We start from the raw sequence: 14,818 nt of genomic DNA on the forward strand, positions 1-14,818 counted from the left end.
ACTTCCGACCTGACCGAAGAGGATGCTCCTGTGTCAGCTGGAGGAAATGGGGGGGGGGATCCTCCGTCTTCTGCTTCACTTGTCCTGAGCTCTCGCATTTCTTGTCCCAGTTTCTCTCTGGTAAACGGTTCCCTGGTACTCTCAGGATAAGGAAGTATATGGTGTATGTGTGTGTGTGTGTGGTGTGTTTGTGTGTGTATGGTGAGTGTGTGTGTATATGCGTGGTGTGTATGTGTGGTGTGTGTGTGTGGTGTATGTGTGTGGTGTGTGTGTGTATGGTGTGTGTGTGGTGTGTGTGTGTAGTGTATGTGTGTGGTGTGTGTGGTGTGTATGTGGTGTGTGGTGTGTGTGGTGTGTGTGGTGTGTGTGGTGTATGTGTGGTATGTGTGTGTGTATGTGTGTATGTGTGTGTATGTGTGTGTGTGTGGTGTGTGTGTGTGTGTGTGTGGTGTGTGTGTGTGTGTGCGCTGTGTGTGTGGGGGGGGGTGTAGGTGAGGGTAATGAGTTCATGAGTCACTCCAGCAAAGCCAAATAAGGGGAGAATCTGGGGTTCCAAGCATGTTTTGCATGTGACCGGGCGGGGAGAAGAAATAATCTTCACGTCTTGATGCAGTGCTTTGGAAGTCCCTCTCCCAAAAGGGACATGTGGCTCCCTGAGGCGATCAGCCCAGTCCAGCCCTCCTTGCATGGGACATGTCTTCAGAAGGATGTGTGAGGGCCTATTTGTCACACTCCTCCTGGCTGCCTTCAGCACAGTGGTAGTGCTGTTCACAGAACTCCTGGATCCGGCTACACGCCTCCAGCATCATCACCTCGGGGACTGTGATGACCACCCGGAAGAAATTTGGGTACTCGAAGCACTGCAAAAACAACGACCTGTCATCTCCAGGGCAACGGAATCTGATACTGAATCACCTTAACCTAGCCAGGCCTCTAGTGTGCAAGACAGAGTAATGCCATGCCACTAGGGGTGTCCTTTCACCCCACTGGGGGGAACTGAGTTGGTAACTGAGTTCATTCATCTTGAAATAGACAACTCTCCTCCCACCCACTGTGAGTGTTCCCAACTTTCCTTCCTGTTTGGAGGGGATGATGATGAAAGAGAACACTTGGTGTGGGAGAGAATGTCAGGCTAGAGCACAGCTCAGGAAGACCTCTGGGGTCTGCAGGGGCTGTTGGGAATGGCCGCAGAGACCCACGCCAGCACTCACCGTTGCTGGGAGGCAGTGCACAGCCTGCTCCGCAATTAACTGCTCTGTGAACTCCACGTCATTCTCAAATTCTGGGAAATGCTCCATCTCAATTCCCACCTGAACTCAAAATAAAAGAGAAGGCCAGCGTGTCAGTGGAGGAATGCAAACCAGTTTTCCATGCCAGAAATGAGGGCAGGGAGTCCTTGAAGCTGTCTGGGAACTCTGCTGCCCATAACTGAGAAAACCAACAGCCAGGGAAGAGGACATAGTTATATCTATATTTTAGTTTATTGACGGGTTCTTTCCTAGATGTTGGTAAGGGATAATAGGAAAAGAAATGCCATCCTTTTTTTTTTTTTCAAAAGAGACATAGTTAGCATCAGGACCAGGTTAGTTTTCACTTTGTGGGGTGTATCTCACTCATTGCAGGACAGCTAGCATCCCTGGGCCACAAGTGGCACTAGTGATACTGAAGACAAACAAAATCTCTATGTGGTCCCCCGACCTCCGAAGGAACCAACATGACTGTTAGTCACGAACCACAAAGCATGCCTCTGTATCTGCGCATGGCGTGAGTGACTGTACTGAAGTTACTGAGAGGCTGTTGTGAACATAGGTCAACCGAAGCCCTGAGACAATTCATAACAAGATGGTTTCTCAAATGATGGAGACTGGTACCTAACTCATCTTTGTAGATGGAGGCAGACCCTGCATGGCCACCTGTGAAGATCCTGGAAAGCCATCTCCTGTGTTTTATCACATCTGGGCACACACACACACACACACACACACACTTACCATCAGGTACATGGCTCCAAAAGGCCGGACTGGCTGGAGTCCAGGAATGGCAGCCAATGCCCCATAGCAGAGGTCTGCATTGGACTACAAGAGGCAGAGAGAAACAATATATATATGATCAAATATTAAGTGAAAGAAAAACCTTGACTTCCATATGTAATGTTTTATGTAATAAAGCAACTTTTTAAAAAAGAAAGAAAAACATTATTGAAGGTAGAACCTTCATTGAAGGCCACAAACCTAGGCTTAAGGTTATAGTACAAAAAAAAACCCCAAAAAGAACAAAACCCCATCACTCGAAGTTCCTAGCAAGATGGAGTGAATTAAAAGTGGAGGAAGTTGTCTATGGAGAAGGACTCTCATGTCGCCTTCTGATTTGGAAGCCCCAGTTGCACAGGGCTGTAGAAATGAAGGGCCGTCGTCCCTTATTCTGCTGATATGTTCTCTGGCTCCCAAAGTCCTCAAGCAAAAGGCTACAAGCAGCTGGGCAGTGGTGGCACACTCTTTTAGTCCCAGCACTTGGGAGGCAGAGGCAGGCCTGGTCTACAGAGTGAGTTCCAGGACAGCCAGAGCTATACGGAGAAACCCTGTCTCGAAAAAACAAAAAAGAAAGAAAGAAAGAGGGGGGGAAGGAAGGCAGGCAGGCAGGCAGGCTACAAGCTGCCCTTTACCTTAAGGAAGCTTAAAGTGTCATGGTAGAACTCCTGAGGGGTACGCTGAAGGATGCTCTTCAGAGCACCTTGGACAATGGTGCATGGTCCCAGGATCCGCTGACTCAGTTTCACCAGCCCGTCTCGAATCTAGAATCCCCCGGGAGACAAATTATTTAGCCTTTCTTAAGCCTCCTTGTGCTGTGGCTCTACTCTAACCTTTCTATACGGTTTTTAACCTTGAGAAAGATGGCACCTGATGAGCCTCTTCCATGAGACCTCCTGGATCTACGATCCTTCTCTGTCACAAACCTGTGTGTGACCATGGGCAGATGATGTAACTTCTCTGCACCCTGTTTTCATAGACTGTAAAATTATCTCACGGGGTGTTATAAAGATAAAATAAAAATAGGTTCGTAAAACATGAATCATAACCATCATTACTACGGTGGTTTGCCTTTTTATAGCCTTCAAGTTGGAGGCAGGTGGAATATCATCACAGACCCTGAGACCCAAGTATGAGAAAACTGGGTTTGGATGAGGGTCTCCATACATCTTATCAGTCTTATTTCCAGACACCACAAACAACACAGTCAGGAAGGGGAGGACACCCTCCCTCTGCAGCACTGAGCATTCAAAACTGAATACGTATACTAAGTCATTCACACCATTCCACCATATTGCTCTGACCTCATTGCCAAAAATGTCTCTTCGATCGTGGATGAGGATCCAGCCCAACCTCCAGCCAGGAACCAGCCAGCGCTTGGCCAGCCCACCACAGGACAGGATGGGGACACTGGTACTGAGGGTGGCCAGTGGTTCATACTTGCGATCTGAAAACACCTGAGGAAGAGAGGTATCCTTGAATGCTTTCCTCTGGAACCCGTGCCTCCCATCCCATCCCTTTTCTTAGATGTTGAGGGACAGGGTAAGGATTGACAGGCTCCTTCCCCTCCTCAGGCATGACTGGATCCCACATAGTTCAGGGAAACTTATCCAAAGACATTTAATTTGGCGTGTGGTCTGGATTAAAGGAAGCCTAACATGTGAGCAATGACGCTAGTCCAATGGTGTGAACAGCTTTTGGAATCTGACACTATGGAGTTTCAATAGGTGGCGTTATAAATTTAAAAATAATCCAATATCTAACATTCCTGGGCCAAGCTATGTTGGATAATGCACACTTTTGGAGGGACCAGAAGGTGTCACAGCACATATGGATTTGTAATATTCCCAAAGAAGTCTAGAATGATATCAACCGTTCTTCCTCTTCCTGTGCACTTTTTCTTTTCGTTTCTGGTGCCAGGAATTAGACCCAGACTTGAGCATGCTGGCTGGGCATGTTCTCAACCCCTGAGTTACATTTTCAGGATCCCTCTCCCTAACAACTCCTAAAAATACACATCCATAAGAGTCACAAACAAGAAATCCAAAAGTACCATTATATCCTATCTCCTTGGCACCTACATTCAAGGAAAATCCATGAACTTTGGCTTTTCCCAGCTCTTCGAATTAAATAATTTCATTGATAAAGAGCTAAGCTGAGAAGTCTGTGCGCTTGTCAAGAATGTCTGCACAGAATGGCCAGCTGCTTCTGACCATTGCTGTTAGGCAACTTTCCACGTCCCAGAAAACAATACAGTATTGAGACTCCTGTTACGATATAACCCAACCGATATAACTTACCATGTCACCATAGATCTCATCGGCTAAGATGGGGACACATTGCCTTTCAGCCACTGAAAATAACGAAAACAATGCTGGAATCATTTTCAGTTCGAATTACGTCACCGTTTCCTTCATGCCTGGCCCTCTGTGCTCTGCGTTCCGTGCTCACGGATCATCCTATTGGGAACTAATCACTTCCGGTGTTCTCCCAGGATGTCTAGGCTAACTGTGCCGTTTAACCACAGATTCCAAACTCTCTGTTCCACAGGACGGTAGTGGAGAGAGGCAAACACAGGTGAGCTACCTCTTAACTGAAATCTGCCAAAATGAAATGCTTGCCAGTTTTGGATTCAGGATTCTCATTTCCCCTTCTTTTAGACAAGTCCTGGGCCCATGACACATTATCAGCCAGAGGCAGTGCTGGCGTTTCTCCATCTCCATTCCAGACCCAGGACATTCTGCTGCTCAGGGAGCAGCTAAAGGATGCTTTTCTCACCTCCTCCCAGTGTGGGTGATCTTTGGCACTTACCTGCCAAAATCTTCTGAAGGTGCCGCTTACTGAACACGGAGCCGCAGGGATTGGACGGGTTGTTCACAACGAGACAAGCTGTTTTTTCATCAATCAGAGATTCCAGTTGTTTTAGGTCAATTTCCCAAGACTTCTCAGGCTGAGAAAGAAAGAAGTGAGACCAAGATGTGTCTGAACAATTTAGAGGGAATATTCAGCCCAAGAATTCAATGTAAAGAATAAAATAAGAAGCCACCCAGCCTGATGATCTGAGTTCCAGCCCTGGGAGCCACATGTTGGGAAGAGAGAACTACAGAAATCTGTCTTTGACCTCCACACACAAACCACTATGTGCACACACTAAACTCACCACCCCAGTCATGCGCACCAGTGTACACGCAAGATAGATGAATATAAAAAGTTTTAAAAGAATAAAATCTGCCTTCAATCTCATCCTCCCTCCTGCAGACCAGTCTCTGTATGACAATGGTCATTTCTTTTTTAACAGGTTAGAAACTGAGCCCTTGAGTCAAAAATTAAGTGCAGGCCTGGGGTGATGGCTCAGGGGTTAACAGTACTTGCTGTTCTTGCAAAGGATCCAGGTTCAATTCCCAGCATCCACATGATGGCTCACAACAATCTATAGCTCCAGTTCCAGGGACTTCAACATTCTCTTCCGGCAGGCACATATGTGGTATGTGAATAAAAATACCCATACATATAAGATAAAATAAACATTAAAATGCTTTTAATTACCAATAGATTGTAGAGTTTGACCTCAATTCCCATAGACTCAGCCAAGGTCCTGTAGAGGGAAAACCCGGGCCTTGGAATGAGGATGTTTTGTCCAGGATTGGCCAGCACAGCTAGACATAGCTCAATGGCCTGACTGCAGCCGCTTGTCAGAATGACATCCTGTGAAGAGAGAAAGGGTGGACTTGGGAGACAGCTCATCATGTGTGTGAGTTGGAAGTATTAATGGACTTATTTTAATAAGTCCCAAAGAAATAGGAAGGATTGTGCTGGGCCCAACAAAATCTATCTTGTCTATCTGTCTATCTGTCTGTCTGTCTGTCTGTCTATCTATCATCTATCTATCATCTATCTCCTCTATCTATAATGTATCATCTATCATCTATTTATCTATCATGTATCTATCATCCATCATCTATCTATCTATCCATAATCTACCATCTATATATCTAATCTATATCTATCCTTTATCTACTGTGTGTCTATCACCTAAGTATGTGTCTATCTCTCTTGTAACCATCTCTCAGCTATCTCTAAATGTTCTTGAAAATGATGGCCACTTTTAAAAATTAAGCAAACCACTTTAAAAAGGACAAGCTGGCTACGACTCAACCAACTCTCAAGGGAGATTTTCGATTGACCTTGGACTATTTTCCACCAGGTTATTTATTTACTTTGGACCAGAGATTTGAAGCCTGCCTCTTCTCTGAACACAGATGAGAGATGCCCCTTAGATTAGGAGGTAGACAACAAAGAGAGGAGGGCAGCATCCAAGGCTGGCCCTTCCACCAAGCCGGTATACCTGAGACTCCTAATGTTCTGTCTTGGCACCCTAACATGAGTGAAGGTACTTCCTAATGAGAAATTCTTTTAAATTAAATTATTTACTATTTGTGAAGAGTTTCTTAATGATTTTTTGAAGAAAATCAAATCTAGGATGAACTTGGGGGTCCTTTGAGACTCTAGGACCACAGTACATCCATGACAGGAGATACCTCTGATACCATAGTGACATTAATCACAATTACTGATCAATGACCCAGCTATGTAAGAAGTCCTCAACTGGCTACAACTGGCTACAACTGGCTACACAGGGTTTCTTCTCAGCTCCCCCCAAACTATCACCCCTGGGACAGAAGCAAGGAGTGTGCTTGCCCTCAGCAGCCTCTGAACTGGCACCCCAGCTCACCTTAGCTTCCAGAGGAGCCTCAGGACAATGGTAGTAAGAAGCGACCTCCTCCCGACTGGATAGGTAGCCTGAGACAAGACATGGGAGAGGAAGCTGGAGGTTTTCATCCCTTGATTGACAGTCGTGCCCTGAACTTTGGCACTGCTTCCAGCCCCCCTCTGCTTAGGGCCAGTTCATCCTGTACAGCTCAGTCATATGTGAAGGGAATTAATTTCCTATTGCTGGTTTATTAAAAGTGCAAATGTAGGGCTGGTGAGATGGCTCAGCCGTTAAGAGCACTGACTGCTCTTCTAAAGGTCATGAGTTCAAATCTCAGCAACCACATGGTGGCTCACAACCATCTGCAATGAGATCTGATGCCCTCATATGGGTGTCTGGAAACAGCCACAGTGTACTTACATATAATAAATAAATAAATCTTAAAAAAAAAAGTGCAAATGTATGACAACAACCAGAAGCATAAATCCACTGCAAATCGTGAATGCTATAATTACATTTTATTCTGCTTTAAATAAGGACTTATGCCTTAAGTCCCTTTATATAGGGCCTACTTTTTGAAATGCCATCAACAGTTCATTAATGGGTCTTTCAAGCAACAGTGATCAATATTTCCTACTTTATTAATGAGGAAGAATGGATTCCTGGAGACGACCATCACCTTCCCTCCCTTCTGGGCCGTGCTCAGAACCTTTGAACCCTTGTCAGATAAAGGTTCAATGCCTGTTTCCAAGATCCATTAGTTTCCTAATACTTTGGATAATGAAATTATTTACTTGGGTATTGTGAGGGCGTTCACATGTGTGATGGCTGGAGGACAACATTGGGGAGTCAATTCTCTCCCTCCACTATGGGGGTCCCAGGAATTGAACTCAGATCACCAGGCTTGGTAGCAAGCATTTTTACCCAGAAAGGCATCTCACTGGTCCTCATTATAATATTCTATAATCTAATTTTGAGTCTTGAATTATATTGTTGTTATATGCAGCTTCCTAGTATGTAAGTAATTTTCTAATATGTAATATCATCCACTTGAAAGCCATGCCTCTGGCCCCTCTCGGAAAAGCTTTTGAATCTGATGTTAGCATGAAACTGGGTTGTTGTTTTTTAATTAATTCTGCATTAAGAAGGGATTGATGTATACAACACCCAGTGGGAGATAAGCAACATAACATAAAACCACGGAATTAATGATTTTGCCAAAATCTTTAGGACAGGCATTTTTGACAGATGGAGTTTTCCTAAATAGGGAGACATCTTGCTCTCAGGAATAACATCTGCCCACAATGTATCAGCCACTCTGTGGCATTCCCTCCCAAACTATTATCAATGCATTTCAAGGAGTCCAAGGCCAGAAACAGAGCTCTAAATCATAAAGAAATAAAGGAGCTGATTGCAGAGGGCAAACACATAAAGGAATGGCGAGCCTAGAGAACTGAGTGCAGCCAGACTCGCCTTCGAGGTAAAGATGGGCAGAATCGTTTGAGGGATAACTCTGTTTGAGCACCTAAGGAGGAGGTGTCAGCCAGCAGATGAAATCAGGAAAGAAATTAGACCTCAATGGCTGTGTTTAAGAATGAAGAGTGAGACCCTTTCCCTAATCTAAAGGGCTGTTCTATCTTGGGCTCTTCTTCAGAACCACAGATCCGGAAATCAAGGACAATCATTATAGGCTGGAGTCCTATTTAGGCAGCTAGATAGAGAGCAAGTGAGTTGGCTCAGTGGGTAAAGGGGCTTGCTGCCAAATCTGGCAATCTGAGTTCAGTCCTCAGAACACACATGATGGAAAGAGAAAGCCAGTCTCCACAACTGCCCTTTAACTGACACACACATACCATGGCCACATACCATGCACTCTTGCTCCCCACACCTCTGTCTGTCTGTCATCTGTCTGCCTGATCTATCTTTCTCTCTCTGTCTCTTTGTGTTTATCTCTGTGTATGTGACACACACACACACATACACTCACACACAAATAAATACATTTAACTTAAAAAAAAATTACGATCCGGGCATGATAGCACATGCCTACAATCCCAGTTCTTGAAAGACTACGGCAGGAAGATCGCTAGTTTGAGATCAGACTGTGTAATATACCAATGACCAAAAGGCACTCGGCGCATGTCTGGACAAGCTTACCAATGGACGGGGCATAACCATTGTACTTCCCCGAGTCCAGGGCATCTTTCATGGCTTGGGTCACTTCATGGTCTGTAGGCAGGTTCCCAAACACAGTAGGGTCCCCTGTTCATGGAATAGGAAAGCAAAAGAACCACCAAGAGTTTACATCTCCACGTTCGGATCTCATCTCCTCCAGGCAGCCCAAGAGGGTGAGAGGTGGGCAGGCAATGCCACCCCTCCGTCAAGTGGCCCGAACTCACCAATTGACAGAGAAATCACGGTTTTGTTCGGATTCGGCTTCACCTTCATGTTGTCCACGATGGCTCGGATGGGATTAAAGGTTTTATTGGACATGTCAGAGGGCCTCACATTCCACCTGGCCTTCCTGCCTTTTGATCTTCCTTGCACCGAGCTTCTCCCGCCAATATTGACATGCACACCCAGAACTGAAGGCAGGCTGTCATTGACGTTCGTTTGAATCACGTAGGAGTCCATGGCTCACGAAGCCTACAAGGAAAAAAGAGCCGTCCCTGTGAAGACTAAGATGGTGTTCTCTGAGTTGGGGAGCTACGTTTAGACCTAAGTTGGGGTGACTTCGAATGTATATCTCTCTAAAGCTTTCACTTGTAAGATAGCTTCGCTCTGAATAGGGGGGCTTAAGAATGTTTTACAGAGATGGAAAATAAAGGGGCAACTCATTTTCCAAAATTAGCAGGGTGCATTTAATTGAACACTTATCTACGACAAGTGGGATGTTTTTCCTCTTGTCTTTGCCGTGAGCATGTACTTGCGCATGCGCACGATCCTGTGAGAGCTACGTTCCACTGTAAGCATGTGGAGTTCAGAAGACAACCTCGGGAAACAGCCCTCACCATCCACCTTGTCTGAGACAGGATCTCCGCCTCATCTCGCTGTGGCTTCTGGGATTACAGATGTGCACCGCCACATTTGACTTACATGGGTCCTAGAGATCCGAATTCTAATCCTCGCACTTGGGTGACAAGGGCTTTTCCTGCTGAGTCATCTCCCGGCCTTGTGTAAGTGGGATTTTCTTTATGCAACTCTAACCCTACGCTCTAAGTTAAACCAAAAAATAAAATAACAGGAAAGTATTCGTCAAACATTGTGGGTTACCATCTGTCCACACAGAGACCCCCAAAGAAAGGGTCTTCCCAGGACTTTAGCCTGGGCAGCTGGGTAAGAGTCTGTCTCAAAAACTATTGCCTAGCAGGGCCAGGACCTATGTTCAATCCGTAATACCATTAAGGAGAGAGAGAAGGAGAAGGAGAGGGAGGAGGAAGAGAGAGAGAGAGAGAGAGAGAGAGAGAGAGAGAGAGAGAGAGAGAGAGAGATGAATATTTATGCCAATTAAAGTAAAGCCCTGTCAGATAAGCATCTCAACCCTAGGCAGAAAAAGTCATAATATCAGAAAGAAAGCCAGGAGCATCCCAATCAACATCACAGTGCAGAGAACCTCAGGGATTACCTTCCACGTCCCGGCAAAGCAGCCTCCAAGCAGCCAAACCTATAAGCCCACAAGCACTCCTCCACCAAGTCCTCTGATGATGAGTTCAGGTGCAGTCCTGACCCTTGAAATAGTTTCAGCCAATGGGCGTTGGGCCTGAAGCCCTCATGCTATTGGTCAAGAGGGAGAACTAAGCCCCTCCCCTGGACCTCCCCCACACTCTGCTGTTTCTCACCCCAACCCTGGGCCACCATCCAATCTGGGATTTGTCCTCACATCAAGTATCTGGAATTCTCTGTGTTAACTCTTTCTGGTCATTTGGTGAGATGTTTGAGGAAACTGTGGAGGGCAGTTGGGGTGACAGTGATTAACTTTATTGTCCTTTTTTGTTATGAAAACCATTTGTGTTAACAGTACAGAAATACATTTAAATGCAAGTCCTTCTGGGACCCCTTTCTCTGCGCACTCTAGACTCATTGCTGGACATAAGCAACGATAAGAGCTTGGTTGGATATTCATCTCTCTTATGTGGGATTTGCTATGGACAACGGTAATCTCCACAAAAATTCAACGGCACTCCAAAGGAAAAAAAAATCCATCAGTTCACCAAAATAAATAAGTATACGGAGATATGAATAGAAATACAGAGATAAATGCATACATAATTTTTAAGACTTTCCAAGTACATATAGAAGCATGCTCTCATTTGACAATGGGCATTTATCCGCGCTGTCGTCATCGCCATCATCGTCGTCGTCATCAGTATTACTTTATCCTATGCCTTAATCTTCTTGACTTGGCATACCACAGAGTTTTGGACTCCAGTTAGAACAAACTGGGCAGTCAAAACAAATTAATAATCAATCAAGAAACAAGGCAGCCAAAATCTCTGCGGCTTCGTTTTCATTAGGGTACAAAACTGTTTAAGAGTCCAGTGAGTTGAGGGATCTGAAGTCGTTTTTATTTTTTTCTTTAAACAGTGGGAAATTCCCAGAGCAGCTTGTAACTGATCACAAAGGTAACAAAGGAACCAACAACAATAGCGGTAGGATCTCTCTCCTATGCTAACACATAATCTGATTCTTGGACCACGCATGCTCCTTGCTCCCCGAACAGGCACAGATAACAGCTCTAACACCGTCCACAAGAGGCGCTAGACTGTTCTTTGCATAGCAGTGTCTCTGCGCATGCGCAGTGCTCCAACCACCACACTTTGCAGGTCTACAAAGTCTACTTCCTGCAATGGGCCTGCAATGGGAATGCGATTTAGACGCACAAGGCTCACATCACCCTGGGCATGACATGCTCTACTGGCCAAAGACGTATCACTGTAACCTCCAATAAAAGCTACAGCATGCAGAGATGCTTCATAAAACCCAGGCGTTGCCAGAGTCCTGCTGTGGACTTTCTTGTTGACATTAGGATATTGGATGTTTTCCTCAGTCACTTTCCACCCGTACACACACACACACACACACACACACACACACACACACGTTCTTAATATAGGGAATTGAACCAAACCAAACGCTGTACCAATGAGTTATACTGCTAGCCTTCCCACTCACTTTATAGTTGCCCGGTTTCAAATAGTAGCCACGGTCAAAATTGACTTTTGGTCCTTGAAATGTGGCTAATCTGAAAGTGAGAAGTATTATTGATATAAAGTAGACATCACATTATGAAGACTTAGTGTTAAAGATGCCAACTACCTCATTCATTTTATATTGATTGCACATTAAAAGATTCTTTGACATTTTGAATAAAACAATAAAAATTCATTTCAAAGCCTGATGAGATTGCTCAGCCGGTTAAATCACTTGCTACACAAGCTTGACCACCGACCCAGGTCCCATCCTTAGATGCCTCTGTGGAAGGAAGCTGCTGAACACACACACTAATAATAATAATAATAATAATAATAATAATAATAATAAATTTTAATTAATTTTATTGAGGATGACAAGATGGGTCAGAGGTTAAGAGCACTGGCTGCCCTTCCAGAAAACCTGGGTTCGGTTCCTATCACCCACTTGGTGACTCACAACCATCCATGCCTCCAGTCCCAGAGGACCTAACAGCCTCTTCTGACCTCCATAGGAACACACACACAGGGTGCACATTATAACACACATGCAAAATATCCGTAGACAGAAATCCAATAAGTAAGTCTTTAACATTTTTCTAAATTAATCTCCTCACTCTTTTATGATACTCCTTGACTTTAAAATTATTCCTTCTAAAATTTGAAATTACTATGTGATTTACATTTATTGAACAAAATTGTTCTATGGAATGGCTGTTTTTAATATTAATATATTGTACGAACATTTTCCCATTATCATACAAAGAGATCAATTTTATTCCATTTTGGTTTTTGAGACAAGATCTTTCTATGTAGCTCAAGTTGACCTTGAACTCCTGATCCTCCTGCCTCAGCTTCCCAAATGCTGGGATTACAGGGATGTACCACAACACTCAAAAACCTCTCTTCTAACAGATGACTACACAGTACTTGTTTGTTCTACTCTTGTTGGACATGGGGAAACTTTCAGATTTTCTATTGCAAATAAAGTAGATAGAACATCCTGTTCAACAGAGGTTGGTAAATCGTAGGCTTCCTGTTATTTATGGGATGGTTTTCTAGAAGTAGAGCCACATTCCAGGGGTTGACAGCTCTCCCTGTGATAGAGAACACCAAGAAGAGACTTCAAGGATCCTCCGGAGGCTCTGATCCAACTCCTCCCTTCCGTGCACACAAACAGGCTGTCCGCTTGGCGGCTGTCCCCTGCCCTGTTCGATGAACAGTTCTCCCTAGGGCTCTGGAGTTAACTTACCTTTGCTTACGAGTCTCGGTACGTTCTTGAGTGGTCTCTATGGTGTTCCCTTTTCATCTGAGGAACTCACACATGTGTTTTACTTTCAAAAACTGAAGGCTTACTGAGTTTTTTGTTTCGTTTTGTTTTGCTTTTAAGCAGAGCCTCACTATGCTGGCCTGGCTGGCCTGGAACTTAGCATGTAGACCAGGCTGCCCATGAACTCATCTGCCTGCCCCTGCCTCCCATGTGCTGGGATTAAAGGTGTATACCACCACACCTGGCTCTCCTTACAACTTTAAAAAGTAGTATTAGCTTGTACTGAATTTTGTATATTCTTGAATGTGTTTATGGTATGTTCGATTCTAGAATATTCTATACCAGAGTCTTAATTTTTAAACAGTTCTGTTTTGAACATCTTAAGGACCACAAGCTACCCTCCAACTCGCTATCTTCTCTGTCTCTGCCTCCCAGTGCTGGGGGGACAGGTGTGACCCACCACACTCTGACTCCACAATTCTGTAGACTCCTTGATAGTTTATTTTCAGAAAGGCTAATTACCTTCCTAACCGGTGGTTTGAAAACCTTTGGGAATTGTCTTCTAAAATAAACTTTTCTCAAAATGATCGAGGGAACGATTAAAGTTGCCTTTGCCTCATCATTTAATCAAAGATGGCCGTGGTTCACTTTTTCTTGCCCCCCCCCCCGTGTTTTTGAAGCATCTGTGCATGTCCCTCACCTGTCTCTGTAGAAAGTAACTCTCTTTTTTTTCTTCCTTAGATGAGACCTTGGCTTAGGATGCGGTTTGCAAAGCTCTAGAACAGCCGCTTGCAGGCCAGGTTGGCTTGACTTCAGGTTTACAGATCAAAGAGCAGCAGGCAGCACAGGGGTTGGCAAATGGTCCCGCAAATACTGGCGCTGACGCAGAAACTGCAGGGCAGAGGGGGCATGTGAAGGGGGCCAGGGCAGCTGCATCATCAGGTCAATGCCACCGACACACCTTCAGCTGTGCTTGGGAACCAACATCAGAACCGAGGTCAGAGGGTGAAACAGGCAGAGCAAACAAGTTCTGGTACTACCTGCCTCTGGTAGGTAATGTTTTCCCTCAGCAGGAAAACAGACAAGTCAGGGAGGGAGAGTGTGTGAGAGGTCCCAGAGCTGTATAGGAAGCTTCTGTGACACCAGATAAACTAGACAGTGAGTCAAGGCCCAGCAAGCTTTGACAATCACTAAAGCTTACACCAAAAGACACAGTGAAGTCTTTCCATTGAAAAGCAACAAACTACAGTCTGGGGTATCTCAAAACTAAACATATAAATGAATTACTACCTATGTAAAAGTTAATATTAAAATAAAAAACAAATGACTGATAAGTGAGCTTTTCTAAGTGTAAGCCATCACTTTTGCCACAAGAAATGGCTTGCTTGTTTTGGGTCTGTTGTTGTTGTTGTTGTTTATCTTTGAGGTAGTTTCTGTTTTGTTTTGTTTTTGAGACCCTCAAACTCACAATGTAGTGAGCCTATGAAAACCCTGAACTGCTGATCATTCTGCCTGTCCCTTCCAAGGTCTGGGTTTACAGGCATGAGCCACCATGCCTGGCACACAAAAGCATTTTTAAAATAATCCTACCTACCACCAGGCAGCTGGAGAGATGGCTCAG

At 44.6% G+C, this 14,818-nt stretch overlaps 1 protein-coding gene across 1 annotated transcript; it reads right to left on the reverse strand.

Moving 5' to 3' along the window:
• Window positions 1-397: 397 nt before the first annotated feature.
• Tat (tyrosine aminotransferase) lies at window positions 398-10,437 on the reverse strand. The gene is made up of 12 exons (XM_028768696.1): window positions 10,364-10,437; window positions 9,138-9,384; window positions 8,896-9,000; window positions 6,760-6,827; window positions 5,574-5,732; window positions 4,839-4,977; window positions 4,328-4,380; window positions 3,332-3,484; window positions 2,663-2,791; window positions 1,992-2,075; window positions 1,212-1,310; window positions 398-860 (listed from the first exon to the last, which is right to left on the reverse strand). The coding sequence occupies exons 2-12, from the start codon at window positions 9,370-9,372 to the stop codon at window positions 720-722; spliced, it is 1,365 nt and encodes a 454-aa protein (XP_028624529.1). The 5' UTR covers window positions 9,373-9,384; window positions 10,364-10,437; the 3' UTR covers window positions 398-719.
• Between the last annotated feature and the right edge of the window lie 4,381 nt (window positions 10,438-14,818).

Source organism: Grammomys surdaster, unplaced genomic scaffold (assembly GCF_004785775.1).
Source record: "Grammomys surdaster isolate TR1022 unplaced genomic scaffold, NIH_TR_1.0 187, whole genome shotgun sequence".
NCBI classification, from domain to species: domain Eukaryota; kingdom Metazoa; phylum Chordata; class Mammalia; order Rodentia; family Muridae; genus Grammomys; species Grammomys surdaster.

Excerpts from the sequence above, each read along its gene's own strand:
- Tat (XM_028768696.1), bottom strand. The coding sequence starts at position 9,372 with ATGGACTCCTACGTGATTCAAACGAACGTCAATGACAGCCTGCCTTCA. Across the intron at positions 6,828-8,895 it reads TGGTTATGCCCCGTCCATTG|GCTACCTATCCAGTCGGGAG; the intron begins GTAAGCTTGTCC and ends GTCTTGTCTCAG. Across the intron at positions 1,311-1,991 it reads TTGGAGCCATGTACCTGATG|GTGGGAATTGAGATGGAGCA; the intron begins GTAAGTGTGTGT and ends TTTTGAGTTCAG.